Source organism: Psammomys obesus, unplaced genomic scaffold, assembly GCF_907164565.1.
Source record: "Psammomys obesus unplaced genomic scaffold, mPsaObe1.curated_primary_1811, whole genome shotgun sequence".
Taxonomy (NCBI): Eukaryota; Metazoa; Chordata; class Mammalia; order Rodentia; family Muridae; genus Psammomys; species Psammomys obesus.
Window position 1 is genome coordinate 33,209,496 of NW_026596046.1, and position 27,163 is coordinate 33,236,658.

Below are 27,163 nucleotides of genomic sequence, written 5' to 3' on the forward strand. Positions count from 1 at the left end.
CGGCCGGGCCCGGCGGCGGGACCCCGCGGGCTGCCGAACGATGCGCGGACGAGCCGGGCGGCGGCGGCGCTGAGCCAGGTAGGGGTGGTGGGAGCGGCGAAGCGCGGGGAGCTGGGTTTGTGTCCCCCTCGGCACCCAGGCCTCAGTGGCTCTACCCCGGGAAGGGCTCGGATGGCCGTTCCCATTTGACAGCTGGGAAAGTCAAGGCCGGAAGCCCCCGGGACGTGCTTGGAAGCACACAGCCAAGCAAGCAGATCAGGATTTGAATTCAGGTCTACCCCAGGCAGACATGGGCTTTCCACACCACCGCCGTTGTCTCTGGAGGGCATGCCCAGCGTGCTTTGGGGAGCCTTGAAGCCGACCTTCTTTATGGGTGATAGGTGGGGGGACCCCGCCCCACCTCCACCCTGACATTTCGCACCATTGCCACATTCCTTCGGGTTAAGGTCTGATTTCCCCCGAAATGTGGGATGTCTCCAGAATGGGCTGCACCTAGTGATTCACTGCCCTGTGAGCCTTGAAGCTGTTCTCCCCCTTTGCCAGTGCGTCAGAGCAGACTGGGAGCTCCACTGCCCGCTCTACTCCTGGGCCTGGGCCCCTGGGTTCCTGGGCAACTTAGGAGGGACGTCTTGGCAGTTGCTTTGGAGACAGAGGGGCTGGATTCTGGTCTTGGCTCTTCTGTTTCCTGTACAAGTGACTTTGGGTAAGTCATTTCTCTGAACCTCGGGTTCTGGGAGGGAGTGCTACAGGGGTCCAGTGGGGTCCGCACTGCTGGAGATCACAGGGTCTGTAGATCTGGGTGAGCCCCTGTGCCAGCTTACCTAGGGGCTCCAGAGTGTAATGGTTTGTGGCCATCACAGTTCACCTTCCTGAGCCTCAGTCTTCTGGTCTGTAAATGGGGGTTACAGTAATCACCTCCGTCGGTGGGTGTGAGAATTAAGAGACCTGCCATCAGCCAAGTGCTTAGGAACATGTGTAGCCTCCTTGCATGGCAGGGGCAGTCTTACTAGGATTCGAGGATTGCCCTTTATCTCTGTCCATCTGTCCCCCCTCTCTGTCACACACACACACACACACACACACACACACACACACAAGCACATACACAGATACTCTTTGACACTTTCTCCAAGTCAGAATCCAGCCACTTGCCCGCAGACCCAGGGCCTCTGTCCCCAGCACACATCCCTCACCTGGGATGCTCAGCCCCCCTGTACTGGAACCAGCAGGGGAGAACTGTAGTGTCCCAGCGCTCTCCTGGCCACGCCCCACCCGATCCGCCCCACGGCTAAGGGTGGCCAGCGAAGTGGGAACTGGTGTGTGCTCCAGATGAATCACCTAGGCAGGAGAGGTGAAAGGACTTTCCGTGGGGAAGCAGACTACCGAGGTGGGGGGCTTGACAGGAGCCCGGGTTCAAATACCCTGACCCTCCCCGTGAGACTGAAGTCTTCAGACGCTGTGGATCGGGCACAGCACAGGGCTTCTTCTATCATAATTCTGTGGGTCAGCGGGGACTGTCCCTTCTGGCTGTACAGCAGCCCCACGCTGGAGTAGAACAGGATTAGACAGAGGAAGGAGAGCTAGTGTCCCTTTGGTGTCTCCGTCTTAACCTCAGGTCCCGGCCTGTCCTTACTACTCACCACGTGTTTCCTGAGAGAACTTCAGTAGCATCTACTTAAGAATTGAGACAAATGATAACTGGGTGAGGGGGGAAATGCAACACACAGGAGCCTGAGCAAGAATGTTCTCTGCCGAGGAGGGAACAGCAGCACAGAGCCCCAGGCAGGCAGAAAGGTCCTGGGCGTCACAGAGGAGCTTTCTGAGGGGAAGGAGGTGCTAGATGGAGCTGATGGGAGAGAGAGTGAAGCCTGGAGATTTCAAAGTGATTCATAGGATCTGACGTGTGGTTCTAAGGCTCATTGGCTGCCATGTATGGGACAGATTGTCCAGTACTGGAGGGGAGCAAGAACACAGAAAGTGGAGACGGCTGTTGCAGTTCAGGTGGGCGACTTTGAACCCGGTAGGATAGGGAAGGAGAGGGGCATGGAGACAGAGGGTGCCGGGTGCTCCCCTCACCTGCCCCACACTGGAGACTTTCATGCTGGTGTGCTGTCTGCCTGTGTCATGAGGTGGGACCCCAGAGGTACTTTCTTTCCAAGGGGTGGGGAGGCACAGCGGGGCCTCTGCTGTGCACCAGCCTGGACTGTGCAAAGCTTAGCAACTGTGAGAACAAGGCCAGCCATAGGGAACCCAAAGAGGCTTCAGGAGGTCATGGCGTCTAAGCTTCCCCGGATGGGAGGTATTCAGCCATAGGGTGGGCAAAGGAAGGGTGGGCTCGGACAGTGAACGGTACCCAGAGGTCCAAAGGAAATGCAGGTGTTCAGAACCCAGGGAGAGCGGGGATAATGAGAAGCAGGTGAGAGCCAAGAGCTGCCCTAGGGAGGGCGGGCTCCCGAGAGCCCTGGGGATGAAGGCCAGAGGTTTTCATGGAGCTTTGAGCATGCCAATGCTAAGCAGGTGGGAACTGTGTTTGAAACAAAAGATCAAAATTTCCCGTGAACTCACAGCCCGCAGTGAAGACAGAGTGCTGGGAGGCAGGGCTGGGCCGCGGGGGAGCCAGGAGGGAGAGTTGAAAGGGCCATGCTGGTCCCTGCGTGTCTCAGCAAGATGAGCAGCCACTGTGTTGAGATTCATCACCAGTGGGGTCCGACAGTCAAAAGAGCCAGCAAAGGCCTGCAGCTCTCTCCCAGGGCCGCCTTCAGAATGGCAGCTCTCATCCTTTTACCCACTGGGGGAGGCCTTCAGGTGTGGAGGTGAAGGGCGCAGAGCCTAAGCCTACCACTCAGCTGTGTTGTCCTAGGTGAATTGCGGAACCTCTCTGAGCCTGGGTTTTGTTTTGGTTTGTTGTTTGTTTTTATTTTCCTTCTATCTGATAAGTGTAAGAAGATGGAGCTGAGTCCTTGTGAGGATTAAATGAGTTGATAGTAACTGTCAGGTTTGATCTCGAGGCGTAAAACGCTGGGGCACTTTCATAGAATGTCTCATGTCTCCTCGACAAAACTCCACATGGTTGCCATTTACCTCTGGAAACAAGGTCGGAGAGATGAGGGACCTGTGTGAGGCCACACAGCAGGAGATGAGGGGGATCTGTCAGATGTATCAGCTCTGAGTGCTGTGGTCTTTCCGTGTAAGCATGCTCTGTCCAGCTTGTGATCTCTTTGGCCCACCGTCCCATCGCTGTTTCCCAGCTCAGAGCTAGATGTGAGATGGCGTTCAGTGTGGGAGTGAGTGGATTCAAATTCATCCCTTAATTAATTAAATTAACAGCCTGATCTGTGTCTCCTCGGCACGTGGCTCAAGTCCACAGGGATTCACCCCTGCTTAGGGGCCCTGGGATCTCCATGGGCCTCCGCCCTGGCAGCTTACACTGCAATGGGCCCATAGCCCAGGGCAGCCATAGCCCTCAGTGAAAGTAGAGAGCTGGCAGCCTGCTGGGGTGGGGCTTCCTGTTCGTGCCCCGGGGCAGCCCTGAACAATGGCAAGGTCTGAGAATTTCAGCCGAAAGAAAAAGGTCAAAATGAAGGTTTTGCAGAGAGTGAAACATTCCATTTGGGGCCTAAGGACCTGGGCTGGGCGCCTGCTTGGGGTCTGGAGGGAAAGGAGCCAGAGGCCCACCTCCCTCCAAACAGCCCTGGCCTCGGGTCCCTCTACCTCCTGAGCACCCCTCCCAATTGTGTTCTACCAGGCTGACCTTCTTTAAGTTTAAATTACATTTTATTTATTTGAAGGGAGGGAGACATGTGGGCGGCCCAGGGGTCAGCTCTCTTCTTCCATCATCTGATGGCAAGAGCCTCTACCCCTGAGCTATTTCAATGGCCTCCGGTGGGCTCTAGGTAAACCCAAAGCAGACCATCACACATTGCTTTCAAAGTCTTGTTTCCCCTGACCCAGCTTGGTCTCAAATTTGCAATCCTTGGCCCCTACCTCAGCCTTTCACATTCCGGGACACCTCTGCTCTCAGCTCCCCTGAGGCTCCACGTGCCCCCTGCCTGCAGTCCTGGCCTAGGATCCTGGAGGGAGGGCCTCAAGCCGGTGCTGCTGGCCGTGGGCGGGGCAGTGGTCTTACTATTCCTCTTTCCTCTCCACCCTTGGCAGAGCCATGAGCCACCAGATCCTGCTCCTCCTGGCCATGCTGACCCCGGGCCTGGCTATCTCTCAGCGTCGAGACCAGGTGCCGTGTAGGACGGTAAGACACAGTGCGGGCAGAGTAATTGTGCCGATCCCGCCCTTGGGGGGTGGGCCCCGGGAGCAAAGGTTAAAGGACCCAGAAAAGGATAGAGCTTTGCCTTGATATTTGTTGAGCATACACGCTAGACTGGTGAGGACCCTGTAGCCCATCTCCATGCTGAGCAGATGGAGGGTTTGGGGTGCTCTGTGCAAGGCCCAAGACTGTCTTACCTGGCCGACCAAGAGCTCTTAGGGGACAGAGACCAAGCTTAATTTACTGCTGTTCTTTTCCTGTTCCAAGCCAGGCAGATCCTACAGACATTGCTGCCCTGTGAGGTACAGGCAGAAGACCCTCTATGTCAGTGGTTCTCAACCTGTGGGTCGTGACCCCCACAGGGGTTGCATGTCCGCTATTTACAGTATAATTCATAACAGTAAAGAGAGTACAGTCATGAAGTAGCAATGAAAATAACTTTATGGTGGTGATGGGGGGGGTGATGGTGTCACCACAACATGAGGAGTGTGTCAAAGGGTCACGGCATTAGGAAGGTTGAGGGCCACTGATCTAGTACACTTGAGAAGCAGGACAAGCCTGCCACCAGCTGTACTTGGGCACAAAATGGATAAGTGCTTAAAGAGGCCAGAAATACCAGCAGCCCTTTCCTGGTGTCTGTGTGCTACAATTCTTCCCTGGAGGCCCCCCGAGAATAATGGGAGGGAAGGCCTCAGACATCACCATATGCCCACCTGAGACCCTATAATGGTGAAGGGCTTTGACCGCTGCAGATGTAAGCCATGAGGCAGGGACCCTCTGAGAAGCATGAGATGATAGACAGGAAAAGACTTTCTGAGCCGTCCAAGAAAGTTCTACACACAGCAGCAGAGGAGACATGCCACCACGCGGGCCCCGACGGTAGACGTGACAGAGTCAGAATTCAAACCCAGCTCCCCTGCGCTATCCGTGCTACCGTGTCTCCTCACACAGGTTCCTCCTGTGTGTGGATGGGAAGTAGAGTTGGGTGGCATGCCCTCTCCCCCTCCTCACTCATGCAGAAAGCAGAGCCGTGGCCGACACAGCAGAGTGAAGAGGGATGCTATACCCCAGCCAAGGCCCATCAGACTCCTGGCAGGCAGGCAGAGCTCGCAGTTAAGGAGGAGGGTTCTGAGATGGACTTCAGGGAACCTCCTTCTGAAGTCTGGGCTAGATCCGAGTGGAGGGTACCAGGTTCTCCCCTGGACCTCTGCAGTAAGTGACAGACTACACCAACTCCTTCCATGGTTCCTCTGGAGCTGCTGTCCTGAGGAGCCTTTGCTCATCCAGATGAGAGGGATCATGGGTGTGGCATGTGCATATCAAATGAAGGGTAAAAGTGTCAGGTGGTGTTGGTCCAGCCAACCTGGGTACCTCAGAGGCTGAAGGCTCAGCTTACACAAAAGGAAATTCATATTGGCATTGGGTTCATTTTGCTACTGCTTACAGCAGGGTGGTCTGGGAGCTAAGCAGCAAGTAGGCGTCTAGTTCCTGTGGGTGACAGAGAGGAGAGAGGGGTGTTGTTGGGCCTCCTAGAGCCCCAGTTGGCAGCTTTTTTTTAAGTATTTTATGCAGTAGGCATTCACAGAGGTGCCCGTGGCCAGACAGTGCCCTGGCTCACCCCTGTTCACCTTGAGGTCCTCAGGAGGAGCCTCAGAGGTCCCGCATCTCCTCCTTGCTATCTTAGCCACTGGATCCCTGTGACCCAGGCAAGTCTCTGCCGAGGCAGGCCTCCACAGCATCTGGACAGCAGGTGGGCTAGCTCATTCTGATCCAGTGTCCCTTTCTGGCTTTAATCTGAATATCTGGATTAGCTCTTTTCTTTCCGGCATTGATTGGATCAAGGCCTCAGCCCTTTACTTAAGCACAGATGTCTGCAACTCGTTCATAAAAGACATTTCCAGAGCATTTTCTGTGAGCCAGGTCCAAGGCATCCATGTCAATCAAAGGAGTCCCTCTCTGCTCCTAGCCCACTGTCTGCAGGCCTCCACTCAGATTTGTTCAGGGGCACAAAGTCATAGGGAGAAATCACAGTTAGGGAGGGCCGTGGTGGAAGAGATGTTGGGGTTCTCTGTGGGGACTTCACATACGGATGTGCTCCACACGTGTCCAGAGATGGGCATGGAAGAAAGCAGAAGCAGTGGCTAGGCATGATCACTGCATGTCAATGGGATTGGGGTGAGTGGGCAGGTTGGTGACACAGATGGTCTTGATGGACTCTGCTGTGTGTGAAGGCCAAGGGCACCCTAGGCAAGGTGGGGTGTGAGTGGGTGGGTAGCTCAGTGGGAGTCACTGGAGATAGGCTGGGGGCAGGGGCAAAATTAAGGTGGCTGGTGTAGAAGTCACAGTGTTTGCTAGGGAGGGCTGGGGTCCCTGGGGTGAGAATCTGGGAACAACCAGCCGGAGATGCACATTTGCATAGAACTGTGGTCCTTAAAGGCACATTCTGTGGAAGGACAAGAGTTGCTAAAAGCCCTGTGTTCAAATCCCAGCTCCTTCCATACCAACTGGGTGACCCTGAAATCTCCCCTACCCTCCGCAACCTGTACTTTGGTAAGAATATATATACTCCTCAGATCGCCCCTATATACCGGGTGGGCTGTTGTGAGGCTCTGACGAGGTCACCAGTCTGAAAGTGCTGGTGTGTAAAGTAGTTAATTTTGGGGTAAGGCACTGGAGAGTCGATGTCAGTGTGTCCTGCTAGTGGTCACTCAGTTGAACTGCTGGGTCCTGGCATCCCTTCCGCCTGCTCTGTCTCTGCACTCCTCCTACCTGAAGGGCCCTGTGCTGGACCAGGCCCCCACAAGTGGGGCCACTGATACAGGCCAGATAGCGGCTGCTGAAAGGATTATGTCCAGAGCCCACCCCAAGTCACAGGATGGGATCAGACACTGCCAGGAGCACCAAATCAAAGGGGCCGGCAGGAGAGCCTATGGGGTTTCCCCATTGCCATCAGCCTTTCCTGATGAGGCTTCCAGCCTATGTGGAAGGAGCCAGATGTGGAATTAGAGGCTATGGGCCCATCTTGGTCGTGTTGATTCTTGCTTCCCGATCACTCTGAGCAAAGCATGGCTTAGCTTCCCATTTAACAAGACAATAGTCAGCACTGATTGATTATTCTGAGATCTGTCTGCTGTTTCACTGTCTACTGCTCCCCTCTGCCCTGCAACCCCAGACTGCGGAGGCAGGGCTGGCAGCATGGGGTCATCAGCTGGGTGGAGGCTAGGCTAACGTCCTGGGGGTCTGTGGGGAAGCCCCCTAAGCTTGGGTGAGGAGGGCTAGTCATCTTTTCTAGAGAACCCTGTCCTGTCCCTATTAACGCCAGCTTCTCTGCCATCTTGCTATCCCTAGGTGAACAAGAAGGCCTTGTGCCAGGGCCTTGGCCTGCGTCAGGTCCCCTCGGTGCTCTCATTGGACATCCAAGCTCTCTACTTGTCTGGGAACCAGTTACAGAGTGTCCCAGCCTCCCCCTTGGGCTTCTATACGGCTCTTCGTCACCTGGATTTAAGTGACAACGAGATTAGCTTCCTCCAGCCCGGGGTCTTCCAGGCCCTGCCTCGCCTGGAGCACCTCAACCTGGCCTACAACCGGCTTGCCATGGGCACGGCACTGAACAGCGGTGGTCTAGGTCGCCTGCCCCTTGTGGCCTCCCTGGACCTGTCTGGGAACAGCCTGTATGGCAGCCTGGTGGAGCGGCTGCTGGGTGAAGCCCCCAGCCTGCGCACCCTCTCGCTGGCGGAGAACAGCCTCACTCGCCTGGCACGCCACACGTTCTGGGGCATGCCGGCACTGGAGCAGCTGGACCTCCACAGCAATGTCCTGATGGACATCGAGGATGGCGCCTTCGAGGCCCTACCCCGCCTGGCCCACCTCAATCTCTCCAGGAACTCTCTCACCTGCATCTCGGACTTCAGCCTCCAGCAGCTGCGGGTACTTGACCTGAGCTGCAACAGCATTGAGGCCTTCCAGACGGCCCCGGAACCCCAGGCCCAGTTCCAGCTGGCGTGGCTTGACCTACGGGAAAACAAGCTGCTCCAGTTCCCTGACCTGGCCGCATTCCCAAAACTCGCCTACCTGAATGTCTCCAACAACCTCATCCAGCTCCCTGCGGGGCTGCCCCAGGACACTGAGGACCTCCATGAGCCCTCGGAGAGCTGGTCAGCCTCCTCACTGTCCAACCCCAGCCGGAACGCCAGCACTCATCCCCTCTCCCAGCTTCTGAACTTGGATTTGAGTTACAATGAGATTGAGCTGGTCCCTGCCAGCTTTCTTGAGCATCTGACCTCCCTGCGTTTCCTCAACCTCAGCCGAAACTGCCTGCGGTCCTTTGAGGCCCGGCGTGTGGGCTCCCTGCCCGGCCTGATGCTTTTGGACTTGAGCTACAATGTGTTGGAAGCGTTGAAACTGGGCAGCAAAGTCCTGGGGTCCCTACACACATTGCTTCTGCAGGAAAATGCCCTCCAAGAACTGCCACCCTACACCTTTGCCAGCCTGGCCAGCCTGCAGAGGCTCAACCTACGGGGAAACCAGCTGAGTCCCTGTGGGGGACACGCAGAGCCAGGTCCCCGGGGCTGTGTGGACTTCTCTGGGATTCCCACCCTTCACGTTCTGAACATGGCAGGGAACTCCATGGAGATGCTCCGGGCAGGCAGCTTCCTCCACACCCCGCTTACTGAGCTGGACCTCTCTGGCAACCCTGGTCTGGATGTGGCCACGGGAGCCCTGGTGGGCCTGGAGGCATCCTTGGAGGTACTGGAGCTTCAAGGCAACGGGCTGGTTGTCTTGAAGGTAGATTTGCCCTGCTTCCGCCATCTCAAGCGCCTTAACCTCGCCGAGAACCGCCTGAGCCACCTGCCTGCTTGGACACACGCCGTGTCCCTGGAGGTGCTGGATCTGCGGAACAACAGCTTCCGCCTCCTGCCCGGCGATGCCATGGGCGGTTTGGAGACCAGCCTCCGGCGCCTGTACCTGCAGGGAAACCCACTCAGCTGCTGCGGCAATGGCTGGCTAGCAGCCCAGTTGCACCAGGGCCGAGTGGACGTGGACAGTACTCGGGACCTAAGCTGCCACCTCAGCTCCCAGGAGGAGCTGTCCCTGAGCCTCGTGCGGCCAGAGGACTGTGAGAAGGGAGGGCTCGAGAATGTCAACCTCATCATCATCCTCACCTTCACACTGGCCTCTGCCGTCATCCTCACCACACTAGCCACCTGCTGCTTCCTTCGTAGGCAGAAGTTCGGCCAGCAATACAAAGCCTGACAGGGTGGGGGAGCCTCTTCCCACTCCGAGTGGAAGCCAAGGGGGCAGAGAAGTTGGGGTCCCAACTCAGGTTACACAGTGACCAGGGCCCCCTGCATCCTACCCCACAGACAGGAAGCTGCTTTCTGGGCTGCAGATGTGGTCCAGCTGTGGAGCCCAAAGTGGGGCAGTTCTGAACAGAGGCCACCAACAGATCTCTGAGCATCTGTGTCAGGCACATCCTCCTCCAGGTCTTAGTAAATGAAACACGTGCCTATCCTATTCTCTAGCAGGGGAGGCTGTCACAGAACCACACAGTGGGGAGGCAGGAGACACCCCCCCCCCAGACCCTGCATCCCCAGCTGGTCAGGGAGAACCCATCCTGGCTGGCTGTGTTTAGGCAAGGGAGAGCCACACTCATGAGAGGATTTGTCTGAGCCATTTCCACCCAGAGCTCTGTTGCATCTGCTGATAATGACTTCCGGCCTCTTTGGAAATGAAAAGCATGTGACCTGAAAAGAGAGCCAGAACCTTCGCAGAGGTTTTGAATCTAGGCTCCTGGGGCTGCAGGATCCCGGGGCTGCAGCTGCTCCCGCTTGAAGTGTGTACACTTAGGCTTCCCCCCCGGGCGCAGGCCGCTCCGTGTCCTGCCACGGACGGGCCCTTTCCCTCGGTGCCCTTCCTTCTGCACACTGACCCCAGTGCTGCCTGGATTCCCAGCCCCCTGCTCAGGCCTCCTTCCATCCCAGCCCCACCCTGACTTTTGAGCCAAGAGGGAGAACCTCTGCTATCTGGTTCTGGTTTGCACTCAGCTCAGCAGCTGCAGAAGCAAGTCCAAGCCAACTCTCAGAGGTTTCTATGTTATCTGGGTTCCTTACTTCCCCTCTGAGAGCCCCACAGTGGAGAGAGATGCCAAAACCAAAAATGAATCAGACCCATGTCCTCCCACCTCCCTCCTCTCAGACAGGCGCCCACAGAACTTCTACTCTGCTGCTGCCCTTCATTTATTTACAGACTCGGAGGAATTTTCCCTTTCTCTTCTTGCTTCCACAGTCTCATTCCTGGAGTTTGAGACCATTGAGTGAAATCTCCCCGTTGAGCAGATAGGAAAACTGAGGGTTAGGGCCTTGTTCAGAATCACAGAAGCCAATGGCAGAAGCTGGGGGGGGGGGAACAGCTGGCCTGTTGCACAGTGGTAGGGTGTTTGCCTTGCGTGCTCAAGGCTCTGAGCTGGATGCCTAGCATCTTCCCCTGTGTGTTTTCCTACTCCCAGAAGTCACAGCACGAGGCAAGGCCAGCTACAGTGCCTATCCTCACCAAGAATGGAAATAAGGAAAGACTCTCAGACTCCCCACTCATTCTCCAGACCCGTGGGCTGCTGGGAGGAAAGAGAGCACTGAGCCTAGTCACAGAGCCTGCTTGCCAGCTCTCCTATGCTCAGCCCATCTGCCTGGGCACTTGGTAGTATAGAAGATGAAAACACCACTCTCTCTGCCCCATTTCACAGGCAATGAAACTGAGGCCCAGAGACAGTTAAAGGCTCAGAGAATCAATGGCAAATCCAGGGCTGCAGCCCTCTCTGGGGCAGCTTGTGGGGACTCGGTGCTACTGCACACAGCACTCTCTCTCGGCCTGGAGGCCGAGTCATGGCCCCTGTGCCTGAGCTCTGAAACACTATATCATGCTGCTGCCACCTCCCAGGACTGGCCACCACCAGCCCCTGGGGCCAGCCCTTTGTATAACTCACATGAATGTATTAAAGTATAATTTTGGAGAAAGTGTGGCCTGCTCGCTTCCAGAACCCCACACCATTGCCCTTGCCTCCTGACCCTTTCTTCTCCCATCAGGGGTTTTCACTCCTCATGAGACAACACTAACTGCTGGCCAGCCCCACCCTGGGCTTTGGGCCTCAGCCTCCATCACAGCCTCGTCATACCCTAAGCCACCTGTGCCCCACCCTAATTCTGAGAAACTGGGGACTGTTTCTTCCTATCTGTTGGCATCTACATTTCCCTGCCTTTCTCTGTACTCACTCTCTCACATCTTAAAGCCAGTGACAGACTTTTGTACATTCTCCCACCTCTCCTTCCCTTGCTGTCCACAGCAGATTCTCTCTACCCTAACTGAGGTCTCCTAAGGCTTCCTTACAAGATCCGCATACTTTTAGGCCTCTCATCTCTGAACCTGGATACCATGACCCCTCACCTCACCCTCAGCCTCCTTAAACTCCATGCACGAAGCTGTCTCCTCTCTCTCAAGCTACTTGTTTCCCAGCCCCTCCTCATTCTCCAGCCATCTCCAACTGATGTTTCTTCTGTCCCTCCCAAATGCCCCTATGGAGATATCCAAAGGCATCGCCAGCCAGAGAGCCAGGGGATGAGGAGAACCCTAGGGGAATCCAGGAGAACTGAGTTTGCAGGCAGTCAAGCTGCAGATTTAGACTGAACTTGAGAGAGAGAGAGAGAGAGAGAGAGAGTATCTTTCCCACTGTGCATGAAGAGGGATTCCAGGTGCTTGCTGGGCATGACCTTATAAGAAGAGGGAAAGATTAGTCTTGCTGTGACGATGAGACCTCCTCTGATGTGGGCAAAGTTTGGGGGACACAGGACTACACGTGCCAGCACATGCAGGCCCAGGGCAGGGAAGGAGGAGTACTCCTGCTCACCTCAGGACAAGATTTTAGGGGTTTGGACACACCTCGACCTCACTCCTGCTCAGGGCTGGCTCCTCTGGGTTCCATGGTACCTGGCCCCACAAGAGAGAGGGGGTTGAGGGAGGGAGAGGAGCTGCTCGTCAGGGGCAGACATGGGGCGGCTCAGGAGGGACTGAGTGAGACGCAGAAGTGATACCCACCTTTCTACTCGACTTGCAGCCCTTGGAGCTGGTCCCTTGCAGCCCAGCTTGGTACAACCCCTAGGCACTCGCCCTCTGTAGGCACCAGCCAGCTTCCACTCCAGCCTGCCTCTTTTCTAGCCCAGCCTTTCTCTGACCTCCAAGCACCTGGATACAGCTCCACAACTGAAGCCATCACTGTGCCCTCCCTCGATGGACAGCCTTTCCTTCTCCTAAACATTCTTTCAAATAGCTTCTCTGCCTTCAACCTCACCCCAGCTCCTCTCTGCTCCCTGCTCTCTTTCTCCAGAGGGGAAACTGAACTTCCTGTTTCATGGGCCAGTGCTGGGGATGTGAAGGTTCACAGTAGGGGCTCAGTGAAGGAAAGTTGGACCAGGCCATGGCATGGGCTGGGCTCAGCTCAAAGCCTGTGGGCCTCTCATCCTACAGGACCCCACCAGGCCCCTGACCTCCTTTCCTGACAAACAGCAGCGCCTGTTCACCTGGCCAAGACCCCCCAGTGAGGCAGAAAATCCTGTTTTCAGTGCAATATGGACACGGCTGCCAACTAGGTCATCAGAACATCCAGTTTACTGAGTTTTCAGCCAGTTATAGGGAGAGGGAGGCCCTCATGTGCCTGTCACAGGCCACCCGGGGTGTCATCCTCAACTCATCCAGTTCAGTAGGCACCTGTGGTGCCCCAATACTCCAGGGGCCCTGTGCACCCTCTCCCCATCCCTGCTTCAGCTGCCTCCTCATCCAGGAGCCTGGGTCAGTGCACACTGCAAACAGCCCTGTCCTCCAGGCAGCCCGCAGGACCCCGAGAGGTAGGTCCCTCCAGCCCCTCTCTGCTGTCACCTACCATTTATTGTCCATTACTAAGCATGTCCAGCTAAGCCCATGCTGATGGGCCTTATTCCTACGGTGTTCGAAGAGATTTCTGTTGTATCTTGACATTCTAGAGCTGAGACCTAAACCCAGGCTCAACCCACTCTAAAGGCAGTGATTTCTTTTTCATATATATATATATATTTTTTTTTCCTGTTTTTTGGTTTGGTTTTCTTGTTTTATTTGCATCCATGCACATGTGCGTGGAGGTCAGAGTTCAACTTATGGGAAGCACTTCTCTCTTTCTACCACTGTGGATATCAAGGCTCAAACTCAGATGGTCAAGCTTGGCCGCAAATGCTTTTTACCTGCTGAGCCATCTCACCTGCTTCTTGTTCTGTTTTTGGACTCAGGTATCCTGTAGTTCATGTTGCCCCTGAACTTACTATGTAGCTGGCAATGACCTTGAACTCATCATCCTGTCTCCTCCTCCTACGTACCGGGATGACAGCAGTGTACCACCACGAGCAGCAATGAGCTGGTGATCTTAACTTCCGGCAGCCCCAGCATCTGACCCTCACAACCTCAGGCTTTCCCATCCTCCACAGGAACGTCCCACCCACCCCAGCTCATCCACAAACTTCTGCTACTGTTGACTGAATGGACCACCTCTTCTAAGGAGATGGCCTGGATTGCTTCCTCCTGCTGCCAGTACCCCATGAAAACCTCACCCCCTAGCACTGAGTATCTGCCTGGTCCACCATCAGACTAAGAGCCCTGGGGAAAAAATTCCTACCCAGAGTCCTCTGTGTGTCCCCAGGGACTGTGAGCTCAGAAAAGATTTCCCAAAGTAATAGACCCTTCCCTCCAGGACTTATGAACTGTTGGGCTTAAGACCAGCCTTCAAACAGATCCAGAGGATCCAGAGAGGGCAGAGGGCAGAAGGACATGGACATTCAGGGGCAGCAACAGCATATAAGCGTGATCTCTTCCTAGCCTCCGCTGCCCTTGGTCTCCCCGTGCCTTGAGGACTCTGTCTTATCTTTGTCCTCTCATTCTCTGCCCTCCCCATCTTCTCATCCTGTCTCCCCACCCCACCACTGCCTCTATCTCCCTAGAAACAGTTGTGCTGAGAACAGGAGGGCTAGAGGGAAGGAGGGAGGCCCGAGCTGTTTATAGGAACTGGAGTGGCTGCTCCACCAGCTCTGTTTGGAGTTCAGACCAAGCATAATAAACAGCTTGGCTCCTCCCCAGCTGTGCTTTCCCTGAACTTGGCCATCCCAACTTCAAGCCTCTCTAGGTTCTCAGGACCCAGCTCCTACCCAACTCCACATGACTCCCATCTCCAACTTCCCATCAGGCTGGCCTGGAGAGAACTCCATCTGTGAAACTGAACTCAGATCTGGGGTCACTCTTGCTCTTGGGACCACGTTTGTTCTGGAAGTAAGGGCAAATCTTACTGCTGTGTCTCCGACCTCTCCATCTATATAATGGGCTCACTCCCAAGCCTGCTTATTTGCAACACCTGAGTGCTTGAACACACTCAAGGTTCTGGGTGCTGTGTCTGCGGGGGGCATGGGGACAGTTAGATAAAGCCTGAGGTATGAGAGGAGAGGAGATGCCAGCTGTAGCACAAGCCAGGAAGCTGTCAGTGGCAAGGGAGGTTTCGTGCTCTGAGAGTGTTTGCCGCTAGGCACAGGCCTCACAGCTGGAGGAATGAGATGGGCTTGGAAGACATCTGAGCTGCCTACAGGGACAGCAGGATGTCAGCATGGAGCAGAGAGGAGAGCCAAACTCCAGCCCCATCTGGCTGCAGGAGAGCCAAAGCACCCTGGGGCTTCCTCCTTGAGCTCTCAGCTCCTTCAGTATCACCCACCATTCCGGAACCGTCTCTCCTCCGCAGGAGAGCACCCAAGTTGCCCACTCTACCTTTCCAAGAAGTGGAGGCCTTCCCGGACTCTGTCATGGGTCCACCCTCCTCCACCTAAAGCACCCTACGAACTAGAAGACTCAAAAACTTACTGGCCAGCAGCAGCACGTGCTTTTGGAATGAATGAGAGAATAAGTGAAAGACTAAATAAAGGTGTGAACCAAAGAAAAGAAGACCAAATAAGTGACCAAATCACTGAAAACAGCCGGCATGCCATGAAGATTCCCTGGGCTCTTCTCATTAAGGAAATAAACAGTCTCTCTCATAGACACATTAACAACAATGGCAGTGTGTGATGGGCTGTGACAGGAGACTCAGAAGACAGCTGTGACAGGGTGGGACCCAGGGCAATCCTCTCTGACGACCTGATCATGACTGAGGTAGAGGTGGATATAAACTGAGAGACTGACACCCCCACATTCATCTAAGCAGCTCCAGAGAGCAGAGACTGAGCTGTGGACCCTGAGGCCCTGAGGCTCTGCACTGAAGGCCCTCCCCGCCATGCCCCAGAGTTCTTTGATTCCATTCCTGGCATCAGGAAGAAACCCAGCTGTAATGGAGTAGGGCAGGGGTGTGTTCTGGGATTCAAGCATTGTGCAGGCAGGAGTGAAAAGACCCAATTCCAAAGCAATATTTTCCTAAGTATTACTATTCTTACGATTTTTTCCATAGAATGGGTTTGGCTTCCGGCCTCCTCACATCCCTGTCAGCCTGTCCCACCAGCTTCCCCAACCATATTCCATTCTTCTCTCAAGCCCTTTGTTTGCTTACCCCATGACTGAGTCATTGTTGACAAAAAATAAACAGTGTGCAAATACAAATGTGTATATATTCTAGATTTGTTATCATTACTTTATTAAAAAGAGGATTGTAATCTGAATAGTCTCCTGTACCTTAAAAAAAAATTAACCATATTTTGAAGAAATCCTCTCAAATAAACTGATGTTGCTCCATTCAGTTTCTGAAGTTCATGATATTTGGAGCACATGATAGTCCAGTGTTCCTTTTCTTAATTTACTTAGCCAGCGCCTCGGATCTCCTTCTCCATCTCCCCCTTCTCAAGGCCCCAGTCTCCCTGGTCAGCAGGAACAGGAACCAGAGTCCACCTTCTAGGCCAAAGGTTGAATGCTGATGATCTTTGGATCATACTCAGCCTTCAGCCATGCTTGGTTTGGCCCACACAAGCATTTACACAATTTTGGTTAGTTTACAATATTTAAAAGCTTAAAAAAAAAACTAGAGTGGTTGTTTCACATGGAAACATGAAAAGCTGGGTTTCTCTTCGTGTGTTGCATGCATGCTCACACAGGCCTGTGTAGGCCAAAGGTTGACAATCGTCTTCCTCTGTTCTTCTCTGCCACTGCCTTAGGGTTCTATTGCTGGGCAGAGACGCCATGACCACCGTTTTCTTATAAAGGAAAAAAAATTGGGGCTGGCTTACAATTCAGAGGTTCAGTCCCCTGTCATCATGGCAGAAGCATGGCAACATACAAGCAGACATGGTAGAGTAGCTGAGCATTCTACATCTGGATCGGCAGGCAGCAGGAAGAGCGAGTGAGCCACTGGGCCTGACTTGAACTTCTGAAATCTCGAAGCACACCCCCTCAGCCTAGTGACACACATCCTCCAACAAGCCACTCCTACTTCAACAAGGCCACACCTCCTAATAATGCCACTCCCTATGAGCCTATGGGAGCCATTTTCATTCAAACCACCACAACCATGTCTAACTCACTTTGCTTTGAATTAGCCTTTGTTAAAGAGTAAAAGGAAAACAGCCATCTTTTGCTGTTGCTTTAGTTTACTTGGTATATTTAGTAGTGTGTGTTTGTGAGAGAGAGATGTGTGTATGTACAGGGTGCACGCGACACTTGTGGAGGTCAGAAGGCAACTCTGTAGAATTGTTTCTCTCCTTTCAACTTTTAGAGGGGCCCAGAGGCAAACTCGGGTCACCAGGAAAGCACGGCTCATGCCGTTACCCTGGGAGCCATCTCACCAGCCCTCCACCATGTTTTCTGAGACAGGATCTCTCACTGACCGTGGAAGCTTGCTGATTCAGCTCTGCTGGCTGGCCTGAGAGCCGCTGGGGTCCTGTCTCTGTCTCCCCAGCACTGAGATTACAGGCACATACTACCTCACCTGGCTTTTTTTTTTTTTTTTTTAATGTGGTTTGGGCACATAAACTCAGGTCACTATGCTTGCTTAGTGAGCACTTTACAACTGAGCCATCTCCCCAGTTCTGATTTTTTTTTAAAGACACTGGACTTGCAGATGGTGTGGCAGGAGCTATGAAATGGCACCTTCCATCTAGACATTGAGTTTCTCAGGGGCAGGGGTCAGTCTGTCTCCTCTAATCCCTGGCACCTGACCCAGGGCACGGCTCTGCTATGGGCTTCAGGAGGACTCCTTCCTCTCCTTCTGTATCATGCGCCAGTATTAAAGAAATATGAGCACACCAGTCAGTAAACACTAGGAACTAGATTTGCTCTGCCCCCATGACAGTCTGGTAAAGCAGACGGACAGACAGACCTCTTTTCAAAATAAGATTTTTGAGTCATAAAAGAGACAAAAGATTCTGTAGGAAACCAGTTCCTCTGAATGCCATTGTCAAAAAAAAAAACAAAACAAAACATTTTTTTTTAAACCATGCTGTGATTTCACATGCTCTCCTTAGCATGTTGCAAAATAAGGCAAGTGTACTGACATGTGCTTTCCAGGCCATGGTGAAGGAAGGACGTTATGGGAGACCAACAGCAGCTCTGACAAGGTTCAGAAAGCCTGATTTCTGCCTGTGGCAGGAGCTGATGACAGAATTATATAGATTATGTCCCATATTCAAGGAAGCTACACGTCAGGCAGAGGCTCACAGTGGGAGGAAAGGTGTAGGGTTTAGTTTGGGGTTTGTTTTCTTCCCAGCCAAGTTCACAGATGATAAAACTCCTACCCGTGATGACCGTAGACCTCTCAGAAGTATGAATAACAGCAACAACAACACCGGAAGCCACAGTCACAGAGACACGCAAGCCCGTCAGAACCACACCGTCCTCATTCGGGATGTATGCGGGGCCACCCCGTCTGGAGGCCCCTTTGGTGATATGTTCAAGAATTTAAAAAATGTGTGTCTGCTTTGACCCAGCAATTCCATCTCTAGGAACTGGTCCTAAGGAAATAAAAAGTCAGCCAAAAAAAAAAAAAAATGAGTGTGAGAATGTTTATCATAGCCAATGAACACATCCAGGGCTTTTGGGGCCTGGTGTTTATATAATTTAGGAGGTCTCCTTTAACACAAAGAATGCAGAATAAGAGTATAAAACTGTTAGATCCTTCTCAGGCCTTTGGAAATGCCCTGTGCAAATGAGAAGGCTTCTATCAGCTTCACATAAGTTCCTCATACAACATGATATGTATAGAGAGTCAATTTGTTGACACGGAAAGATGATCAAAACACGAGAGTCTTAGATTCTGAGTTGCTGGGACAGCTCCCTGGCACGGGGCACTTAAGGAAGGAAAGATTTGTTCCTATTCAGTTTAAGGCACAGTCTATCATGGTACCTCTCTTTTCCTCATGGTAGTGTCTAAACAGGAAGCTCTCAGCTGCTGCTTTAGCACCACGCCTGCCTGCCTGCTGCTATGCTCCCCAAAGTGAGGTCATGGATTCTGACCCTCCCAAACAGTAAGCCCTGAATTAGACACTTTCTTTTATAAGTTGCTTTGATCGTGCTGTTTTATCACAGCAATAGAAAAGTAAATTAAACATGGTGTGAACAAAGATGGTAGTTTTGATACTAGTTATGAGTTGCAGAATAGTAAATGGGGCTTTCTGTATTTGGTATGATTTGAAGTGTCCCCCACAGGCTCATGTTTTGAACACTGGGTCTCTAGTTGGCTGCACTGTTTTGAGAGACTCTGGCAGCTTTGGGAGGTAGGGACCTGCTGGAGGTCGCTGGGAACTGGTCCTTGGGAATATATTATCTAGGCCCATTTCTAGTTTCACTCTCTGCTTTCTGGTGATGGAAGCAGCCTCCACCATATACTCACTACCAGGAGTTGATTTCCTTGCCTTTCCTGCCACGATGGGCTGAAACCATGACCAAAACAAGCCCCTTCTCCCCATAAGCTGCTGCTGTCAGGCATTCCATCACAACTTTGCAAAGGGAACTTAGATTTCATCTTGGAGTCATGGCTGTGCAGAGCCTCAAAAGCAATCCCACAGTCCAGCAGGACACAGCAGCCTGGGACACCCTCGTGACATCACCCACCTCCAGCCCCAGGCAGGCCCTGGCCAGAGAGGAAGCCAAGCAAGTGTCAGGCTTTCTGGAAGAGAGTCATATCTGGGCCACAGTTCATCTGTCAGAACCCAGAGGATTCAGAGCTCAACCTGCCTCCTCCATGGGAAAGTCTACAGACAAAAGGCAGGCTTTGGCAAGTGTGGCCTCTTCACCGTTAGACCTTGGCAGCTAGGGTGTTATCCGTGTGTGACCATACAGGCCAGCTGAAGATTCCTGCCCCTCCAGAGAGGGTCGCCCTATAAAGGGGTCCTTGCCAGGAGGGGAGGGCAGGTACAAGTGTCAGCCAGGTGCTGTGTGACACAGGCCAGGGGACCAACTATAGCAGATCCAAAACCGAAGATGTCTGTTTCTCAAGAGCAGACCAGAGTTGGGGGCGTATGTCATCCAGAGAGGTCTCACTGCAGTTCGTAGGCAACCCAACTCTGTGTGACTTTGATCTGTCCTTTCCTCCCCAGATCCCTACCCAACCCTGAGACCAATGCAAGGATGCAGGGCAGATAAGGGAGAGACCGCAGGGCCAGCCCTGTCCTCCCCATGCCTCAGTGATGGCCTGGCTAAGAGCCACAACAGGACAAAACCCCAGAAAGAGTGATAAGTGCGGGTTCATTTGTTCGGCTGAGGAATGACTGCAGAGGGTAAACTCGACTCTTAATACTGCTTCAGTTCTGGCACAGCTGTTTGTTCCGGTGTCTGTGACCTGGACTCCTGGGTGCTGGGGTTACAGGCACGCACTGCCCCACCTGGTGTGTTCTTTATTCACAATCGTTTAAGAGGTGTTTGTGTATTTTCTAGATCATAGTTCTTTGTTAAATAAGTCTCTTGTAAACATTTTTTTCTAGAAATTTGGTTTGGGTTGTCCTGGAATTTTTTTCAACCTTTTATTTATTTATTTTACTTATATATAGTTTTAGAACATAAGTGATTATCTTGATTAGACATACATGTGGCTCTTATAAGCCAGTTTTTATAAATGTTGTCACAAGTAGATCAGTGTTGCCTTAGGAATTTCAGTATACTTGAGTCATCAAACATAGTTCTCCCTTGACTTTTGAAAGAATTTCAAGCTTGTGGAGGAAATGCAAGAATAACACAACAAACCCTCATGCCGCTTCCTCTGTGGCCACCAGTTCTTATTTTTTCACTGACAGTCTCTCTATATACACATTTTTTTTTTCCCTTTGAACCATTTGAAAATAAGTGGCATAAATAATGTCCCTAAAAATTTTAGCATGTATTTCCTAAGGGAAAAAAGAAAAAGATGTTCTTTTATATACTAGAGAAACTTAACATTGATGTAATATAAGTACCTAAATGTGCTGGTTTGAATAAAAATGGCCCCCACAGGCCCGTATGTTTGAATGCTTGGTCCCCAATTAGTGTAACTGTTTGAAAAAAAAACTAGGAGGTGTAGCCTTGTCGGAGGAGATGTGTGGTTCTCTTCCTGCCTGGATGGGGATGGCTATCTCCCACCGGCCCACGAAGCCAGAGGGAGCAAGGCCTGAAAGGCTGCTGAGCACTGTATGGAGATCAAGCACTCCAGAAACCACTTCAGGGAGCTGGTTCAACTTTAATTCTAGAGAACAATGGCTATATACCCCCTGGGGAGTGGGTAGGGGCTCCCAGGATAGGTATTCAAAATTGGTTAAGACTGGGCACTTTAAGGATGCTTGAGTTGCATTCAACAACAGCACCAGTCTATCCTATGAATGGAAACGTAGTACCTACGGATCATGTAGGCGAGGGAAGGGGAGAGCTAGCAGGGAGCTGTGTCAACGGCCATATACCAAATGTGGTTAGGGGCATCCAAGTCTAAAGACACTTTACATGAAGCCAGGCAGAGAGCAGGAGGCCCAGCTGAGGACAGGGAGTCCGCACCTTTACGTGGGCTCAGAATAGCCATCCGGACTGTGGGGACTGCAACGGCAAACAGCAGCGTCCTTCCAACAGAGATGTCTTTTCCATATAGTTTTAAAGCCCTACACCAGGCCCAGTCTCTCTCTCTTTGCATATTGCCTGCGTATCCAGATACAAAGCTCCCAGCTGTTGCTCCGGCACCATGCCTTTCTGCTTCCTGTTGTGGTGATCTCAGACTCACCCTCTGAATCTGTAAGCAAGCCCCCAGTTAAGGGCTTTGTCTTAGGAGAGAGGCCTTGGTCGTTGTGTCTCTTTACACAGCAGAACAGTAACTAAGACACTAAACCTCAAGAAAGAGCTGAATTTCACTAAATGCCCAGTCCCCTCCCTTCTAGTATCCTTCTCATCCCTGGCTAAGCCCAAGGTCTCCTTTAACACAGGACAGTCTTCCAACCTTTCAGCGTCATTTATGACATTGAGCCTCGGTGGGGGTGGGTCAGTTATCTTGTAGACAAGCCTTTAATTTGGTCTTGTCTGGGTCTTCTCTGTCCATTCTGCCTTTTTTAGGTTGGAAACTACTTTTTAAAAGAAAAAACAAATTGTCCTTCTTACCCCAACGCTCCCACGAATACCCTGACCTCCAGAACACACAGGAATTCCTTTTTCCAGCAGCCAGTCCTTCCTCCAGTAGACACCAGCTGCTGGATTTAATGCCATGCTGAGATCTGCCCAGAAAGAGCACCAGATCTCACAGGTGGCATGCTCAGCCCCCGTGACGGCCCCTCCATCACCCGTGCTCTGGCAGACCCCTCCTCAGGCAGGCTCACAGTCCAGAAAAGCTACCAGAACCTGGAAACAGTTACTGGTTTCTTGTAAAGACTATTTCAAAGATTCATAGAGAAGATGTGTCATGGGGGATAGAGCCTCCTTACCCTCTCCAGTCACACAACCCTCGTAGAGTCCCCTCCAGTCTCTTGTCCAGAATCTCTCTGATCTGATCTGATCTGATCTGATCTGAGCCAGTCCCTCCTGGCTCGTTATGGAATCTTGGGTATTTGATGATGTCGTTGGTCACTGGAAATCAATTTAACCTTTGGTGCCTGTTCTATCCTGGATGTCAAGGGGTGGGGCTAAAGTCCAGTGACTTTCCAATGATTGGCTGAGGGCTACTAGAAGCCTCGGCCACCATATTTTTGACAGCCAAAGGACAATGTTATTACACCAAGAAGCTTCAGACCCTTCCCATATTCCTAATTGTCTGAGAAAGCGTCAGATTGATTTCCAAAGTGGTTGTACAAGTTTCCATTCTCACCAGCAATGGAGGAGGGTTCCCCTTTCTCCACATCCTCTCCAGCATGTGTTGTCACTCGAATTCTTGATCTTAGCCATTCCAAAAAGATCCAGTCTCACCACACCGTCCCATACTTTTGTCCAGTTCACCTCTATGATACACAAGTGTTCATAAACACTTGATGTTTTAAAAAGGGGGAAATTACCTTCTGCCACAAATTGAATCGTGCCCAGGGAGGTTGTTTGATGGCTTTGCTCTGTCAACAAGAGTGCCAGCTGACCTCTATGTGGTTGCAGACATCATGGACTATCTCCTCAGCATCTTCAGTAAGAAGGTGAACCCTGCAGATGGGAAGGAAGGGCCTCAAATCAGCGGTCAGAACTGAGGTGTCAGTACGTGCCTGTAACCCCAGCGCTTGAGAGATGAAGGAAGAAGAGTAAAGCCGGCTTTGGCTCCTTAGCCAGTGTGAGCCAGCCTGTATGGGCTATGAGAAATCCCGTCTCAAACAGACAAACCAAGTGAGTCTGGAGAGCTAGATCAGAGGCTAAGGGCTAGTACTCTTCTTGTGGAGGACTGGAATCCAGTTCCCAGAACCCACATCTGCTGGCTCACAGCCATCTGTAGCTCCAGTTCCAGGGGGCACCCAACGCCTCCGGCCTCCGCAAGACCTGCATATCCCACACACATGGTTAAAAATAACAAAAATAAATAAACAAAACAAAAACCTAGATGGTTCAGTGAGCAAAGACGCTCACCACCAAGTGTGTCGAGCTGAGCTCAGTGCCAGGGTTCCACACGTGGAAGCAGAGAACCAACTCCTACAAGTTATCCTCTGACCTTCACATGAGTGCTCTGGCTCACAGGCCCACATACACACAGCAAATAAATAAATAACAAACAAATAAATGTGATAACATTTTTAATTAAAAGTAAAACAACTATAAACCAACCAGTAATCAAACTGCCCTTTTGGAAAAAGGCAGGGTCTCCAGTACCCCAAGCTGGCCTTGAACTTGCTGTGTGCCTGAAGTTGCCGTGGAATTTCTGACCCTGCTTCCTAGATCTAGGTTGTGCCCTGGATTGCACTCAGGTCCCAGTCCTGCCCATCCTCACCGTGGTCCACCTGTTTTATGTTCGGGAATCCTCTTCCCACAGTCCCGCCACGATCCCCCAATCCACAGCTCCCACTGCCACACGACTGAACAACTGAATGCACCCTCAAGTACCCCAGTGGTAGGCCTAAGCATTTCCCGGCCTTCTTGCCACTACAGAACTACACCCTGGCAGCCTGGGGGCTGCTCATACCAGGCTTCTCCATGCTGCCTGTCTCAGCCTGCCTGGCCATCCACCAGCAGCATGGACACTGCCTGTGTCTGGAGGGCTTTAGCCCCTCCTTCCTGAGCGCCAACTATGGGCAGCCTCTCCCCTGAGACCAAAGACACACCCTCACAGTGGCCTAGGCTTCACCTCCAGGCTCTCTGTTACATCAAGGGGATGCTTCAATATAGAAACAAAGTTACAAAGGCCGGATGCAAATGAGGAGAAAGTGTTATATTTGCAACAGAAAAAGAAACTGTCTTTCCTCTTTTCAGACGGTGTGCTAGCAAATGTAACAAAATAACAGAGACTGATCATTCAAGATCAAGGCACTGGCCAGGGTTAAAATCCTCTGAGCAGTAGAAAGGATCCATTCCGGAGCTGTCTTCCAGTTTCGGATAGTCTAACTTGTGGTGAGATTACACTAATCTACACATGGCCTTCGGATACACGTGTGTTCTGCTCACATTTTTTTTTTAAACATACCAGTTGCTATATTGAAAACTACTCTACTTCAACATGACTTCAGCTTGGCCAGTCCCCATCTGCAATGACCTTGTTTGTGGAGTTAGGCCTGTGCCAAATGCAGTTGAGGGCAGGAGCAGAGACTCACTGTCTAGCATTCAGGCTCAGACCCAGAGGACAGGCAGGAGGGTGACCTTTGTAGGGCAGTCCAGGCTGAGCTGCTGCTGTTCTGGCCAAGCCAGGACCAGGTGAAAGCTGCACGACAGGCAGGTGTCCAGGGCTACTGGGTCACACAGGTGACACAGGGCTGGGCTCAGAGGAGTGGGATCGGCCTGGCTGAGGTGGGAAATGAGGAAGAGTCCAGGGAATCCGCTTCACTCTGGACGAAAGGAACTGAGTAGGCCTACAAGATGCCTTTAGGGCTCAGCTACCCTGCCTTCCTTGTGTGGTAGGTGGATCCTGAGGGGAGAGAGCTAAGGAAGGCACACTCACCTGTGAGGAGGCCTCAGTGGCTATGAGTACAGGACAAACAGACTTCCCAGGAGGCAGGCTTTAGTTAGACAGTTTAGTTACATGAAGGGAACAAAGACTAGTTAAATCTTTGGGGAGTGGGGTAGAGGCTTTTGGGGTAAGTGTGCATTATTAGCCAGGGTCAAGATGCTGGGAACACCTTATTTGCATAAAGAGGAATTCCATGTGCTTGCTGGACATGACCCTAAAGAGAGGAAGTTTAACCTGTAACCTGGCTGCTAGGCTGCACAACTACCTCAAGGGTGGCAGGGGTAGGGATCATAAGGCTGCCTGCCCCAGGACATGCAAGCCCAGGGCAGGGAGCGAGCAGGCCTACTCCTGCCTGTCTCAAGGAGAGATTTTTGAGGTCTGGATATGCCTTGACTTCACTCTTGCTCTAGGCAGGCTGGCCAGCAGGCCTCGGGATCAGCCTGTCTCTGCCTCCCCAGCCCTGAGGCCAGAAGCACATGCCATCACACCTGGATTTTTGACATAGGGTTTTTTATGTGGATTCTGGATACCAAACCCAGGCCCTCGTGTTTGCAAGCACTTTACCAATGGAGCCATCTCTCTAGGCTACATTCATAATCCTTTCTACGGTAGAGATCATCATCCCTTTGTCCTAGTTGGGGACACAGTGGTTCCAGGGTGAGGTGGGCTGCTCCATGTCCCACTGCTGGTAGCATGTAGAGTAAGGTTTGAAGTCTAACAAGCCCGTGTGTATCCCATTCTGAGCATAGCCTCTTCCTCAGCACCCCACATTTGTGCTCAGCTGAGCTCCCAACCCCCTGGACCACTCATGGAGGACGCTTCTGCACAGCCTCCTCCACTGGCATTGCATCTAAGCTGCAGCTGGAGTGAACAATCGGTACCAGCCCAGGCTCAGCTGGCAAAGGGTACCCTCACCCTGTGCTGAAGGTTTCCAAGGCTGCTTTGGACTCTTCGGAATCATGGGAGTGAGGCTACTGGATTGTGGGGATGAGGAATCATGGCTAGGCAACACAGCCCAGACTTCTGTAGGCCTTCCTCCAAAAAGGGCTGGACTCAGCAGGCCAGTTCCCAGCTTCCATCGTGTAGTGATGATTCTGGAAGGTATTCTGGGGCTCTCTCAGGGTGATGGAGGAGTGTGGTGCCCTCTCCTGACTTTCTTACCCCTTCCTCTTGACAACTAGTCGCACCATGCTCTTGTTTCATACTTTGCTTTTTCTGGAGGTGGATGGGGACATTGTTTGTTGAGACAGGATCCAATACAGCCCAGGTGTCCTTGAATTTGCTAAGTAGCCAGGGATGGCCTTGAACTACTGACCCTCCTGCGTCCACCTTCCCAATGCTGAGAATACAGGCATGAGTCACCACATCCATTTATGAGGCGGTGGAGAGTTCCAGCCTTCCTGTATTTAGACAAACAGCACTGAGCCACACTAGACCCACATTCTGTTCTTGCGGGAAGACAGACTGTAATGGTCCTGGACTTGTGCCCCTCTTCCTGGCCTGTTCCTGCTGCTGAACCAAGAGGGATTCCCAGGGGACTGCCAGAAGCTCTAAGGCCCAGCAGGGGGTGGACAGACAAACCTGAGGCCCCCAGCAGGAATGTTACGATTCTCTCAGGTGCCCAGGCCCAGAGAAACAAGCCTGTCCTAAGAGAAGAGGGGCAAACCTGAGGACCCAGCAGGAATGCTACAATTCTCCCAGGCACCCAGGCCCAGAGAAACAAGCCTGTCCTAGGAGAAGAGGGTGTGAGAGGGCCTGGCACCAGCCTCTGAGAGCTTCCTTATTGTCCCTACAGCAGCATAGGCCCCAAAACAATCCCAGAGGTTCTAGGGGAAGCAGGTCTCGCCAAGTCACTCCCCTGCCTCAGGCATGTGGCCAGGTGTTGCTAGGGACAGCAAACCACCAGGAAGGGAGATGGGACAGTTTTGGCTCTGAGCATGAGTCCTGCCTGGAGTGAAAGAAGTCCTGCACAGCATGAGCACACGGAGGAGCCTGAATGAGGGTCCCGCTGACTAAGCCCTCTCAGCTAAAGCCCAGAGGACTCTCCTGCGGGGCAGCACTCGCCCCCCGTGGAACGGGAACAAGAAGGCCCATGTGCCTAACACATGGCGGACCTCATCACTTCCCCCCTGTTACGCCCCATGCTCCCATCCAGTTTATTCCCTGCAGAGCACCCACCCCACAGACTCACCAACACCCGCCAGCAGCTCCAGTCCTGGAGGATTGGCGTTAGATGCTGCTCTTGAAAGCATGCTGGAGCTGAAGAGATGGCTAAGACGGTACAGGCCTTGCCACAGAGCTTAGTGATCTGAGTCTGAGGGGAGGCCGCCCTGCATGTCTCTGTCCCCGCAGCCACCCCACAC

The 27,163-nt window shown here is 52.5% G+C and overlaps 1 protein-coding gene and 1 long non-coding RNA gene across 3 annotated transcripts; one reads left to right on the top strand and one right to left on the bottom strand.

The window, feature by feature from the left end:
• Positions 1–11,270, top strand: Lrrc32 (leucine rich repeat containing 32). Of its 2 annotated transcripts, none has more exons than XM_055623410.1 (3): positions 1–78; positions 4,156–4,246; positions 7,610–11,270. In XM_055623410.1, the coding sequence occupies exons 2-3, from the start codon at positions 4,160–4,162 to the stop codon at positions 9,512–9,514; spliced, it is 1,992 nt and encodes a 663-aa protein (XP_055479385.1). In that variant the 5' UTR covers positions 1–78; positions 4,156–4,159; the 3' UTR covers positions 9,515–11,270. The 2 variants fall into 2 exon arrangements, with proteins under 2 accessions (XP_055479385.1, XP_055479386.1); XM_055623411.1 differs by lacking the exon at positions 1–78 and adding an exon at positions 1,799–2,001.
• LOC129688535 (uncharacterized) lies at positions 8,195–27,163 on the bottom strand. The gene is made up of 3 exons (XR_008721961.1): positions 26,992–27,163; positions 22,723–22,858; positions 8,195–8,272 (listed from the first exon to the last, which is right to left on the bottom strand). It is a non-coding gene; the product is annotated as an uncharacterized LOC129688535 (long non-coding RNA).

Coding starts and splice junctions, on each gene's coding strand:
- Lrrc32 (XM_055623410.1), top strand. CDS start 4,160: ATGAGCCACCAGATCCTGCTCCTCCTGGCCATGCTGACCCCGGGCCTG. Junction 4,247..7,609: donor ACCAGGTGCCGTGTAGGACG/GTAAGACACAGT, acceptor TGCTATCCCTAG/GTGAACAAGAAGGCCTTGTG.